Source organism: Cupressus sempervirens, chromosome 11, assembly GCF_028749045.1.
Source record: "Cupressus sempervirens isolate cs-2001-9-10 chromosome 11, ASM2874904v1, whole genome shotgun sequence".
NCBI lineage: Eukaryota > Viridiplantae > Streptophyta > Pinopsida > Cupressales > Cupressaceae > Cupressus > Cupressus sempervirens.
In genome coordinates this window covers 551,904,011-551,905,766 of record NC_143128.1, presented here as the reverse complement: position 1 = coordinate 551,905,766, position 1,756 = coordinate 551,904,011, and the positions used below count along the sequence as shown (strand labels likewise).

The 1,756-nt window shown below is 33.5% G+C and overlaps 1 protein-coding gene across 1 annotated transcript; it reads right to left on the bottom strand.

Annotated features, from left to right (window-relative positions):
• Positions 1 to 365: 365 nt before the first annotated feature.
• LOC149530814 (uncharacterized) lies at positions 366 to 1,529 on the bottom strand. The gene is made up of 2 exons (XM_089808248.1): positions 1,442 to 1,529; positions 366 to 1,324 (listed from the first exon to the last, which is right to left on the bottom strand). Exons 1-2 carry the CDS (start codon positions 1,527 to 1,529, stop codon positions 366 to 368), a joined length of 1,047 nt encoding a protein of 348 aa, XP_089664374.1.
• Between the last annotated feature and the right edge of the window lie 227 nt (positions 1,530 to 1,756).

The window sequence follows — 1,756 nt, the reverse complement described above, 5'->3', positions numbered from 1 at the left end:
TGGTGGAATACAGCCTTCCACATCTATCATCATCATTTTAGATTTCATTAATATTTAAAACAATCAAGATTTCAATTTTTCAAAATCATAACAATTTTTTTTTTCCACTTATGTTATCATTGAATGATGGTTGATTCTAACTTATTAATTTTCCTTACATCTGAGATTAATTAATAGAGGTATTTAGATTATTTTTGGGTTAATCCTTCAGTTTGAATTCCTGGATGCTCTCATGAAAGTCATCTGGACAGGTACATATGAATCTGTTCGACATATTTAATATTTTTTATCATGAAATTACAAGGAGAGTCCTATTGTCTTTTACTTCTTGTAATTCAAGACATTCATTTCTTTCCCATAAGCGATCAACTTGACCAGATATGTACAAGGCCTCCTGTAGTGCCTGTATAAATTTCATTCCTTTCTTCTTCATAGAATAATGTACTTACATCTTCCAGAGCCTGTTCAAGAGTGCTTTGTATCAGTGATGCATTAGGCCGATTTCTACAGCTTATACCCACATCAGGATCATTGCCACCAATCTTAGCATAGCAAATTCTAGTCAAGATGTTGACAATGCTTATTGAGCAATTTGTTTTATCATGAGCTTCAAGGGGTTTATGAACTTTGTTGTAAGAAAGGACTAGCTTTTCATTATTTGTCAAGTAAACGATACTTGTGTCAAAACCAGTAAGCCGGATCAAGTGGTTTTTGTAAGATGCAACTAGCTCTACTTGCAAATTCCATACAAAAACATTCCCACTGTAAAATGTCAAGAATAGTCGTTTAGCATGTAAGAAAATAAGTGCTGAAGCCTTCTCTAACTCTTGTTTGCTCAAATCAATTATCTTTTCACTCTGAACATCAACCATTTGCAGGCATTCATTCTCTTGTCTTAGGAATATCTTTTCATGGAAAAGCTCAACAAAATCTACCTTTTTATTGGGTACTAATGCATGACGAAAAGATTTCAGAACTTTGCCATCCGCCATCGATAATATCTTCAGAGGAAGATATCTTCCACAAAGAGATCTTTTCAATATCAAGAGCATCATACCATAAGTGACCTTTATGGCTTCAATTTCTTTGTCAGATATGGAGCACAAGAGTGTATAGTTCTTCAAATCAAACAACTTGTAAATATGATCTTGGGTTGAAAAAGTAAGAGCGTTACCATTGACATCATTAAATAGTACGAAACCAGGCAAAGTCACATTCTCACTTTCAAACAAATCGATGCCAGCATATGGTTGAGCTCTTCTAATGTACTCAATTTGGGTTGTTCTGCACTTTATTGAGATTCCATTGGAACCACTAATTGATACTGTAATGAGAGAATCATTTTCCCTGTTGTAGTACAACCTTCAAATTTTGTCATGTGGATCTAGATTCAAGTAGCAAAGTATTTTATTCATGTTTCTATCAATTGCTCCACAAACACCTGATTGTGCTAAAGCAAATATAATACCCTGAGCTGAAACTATTTCTTCAATCTTCATGAAACCGTTTCTAAAATCTTCCGGCAACATTATGGGAGAAAAAGTATCAAACTCCTCCTGCAATTGAAAATTGTGGGAGACTTTGTTTTCAACATGAACATATTCCACTAATAAATTTTAATAAAGAGGGGCTCTTCTTGCTTTGATTTTCAATGTATAGGTTCTAATTGACTGTCATAGAATACTTGTTGCCATAATGACCTAACAAAATTTGTCTAACATGACATAAATGAACTTAGACATTTAGGGTTAAAAAT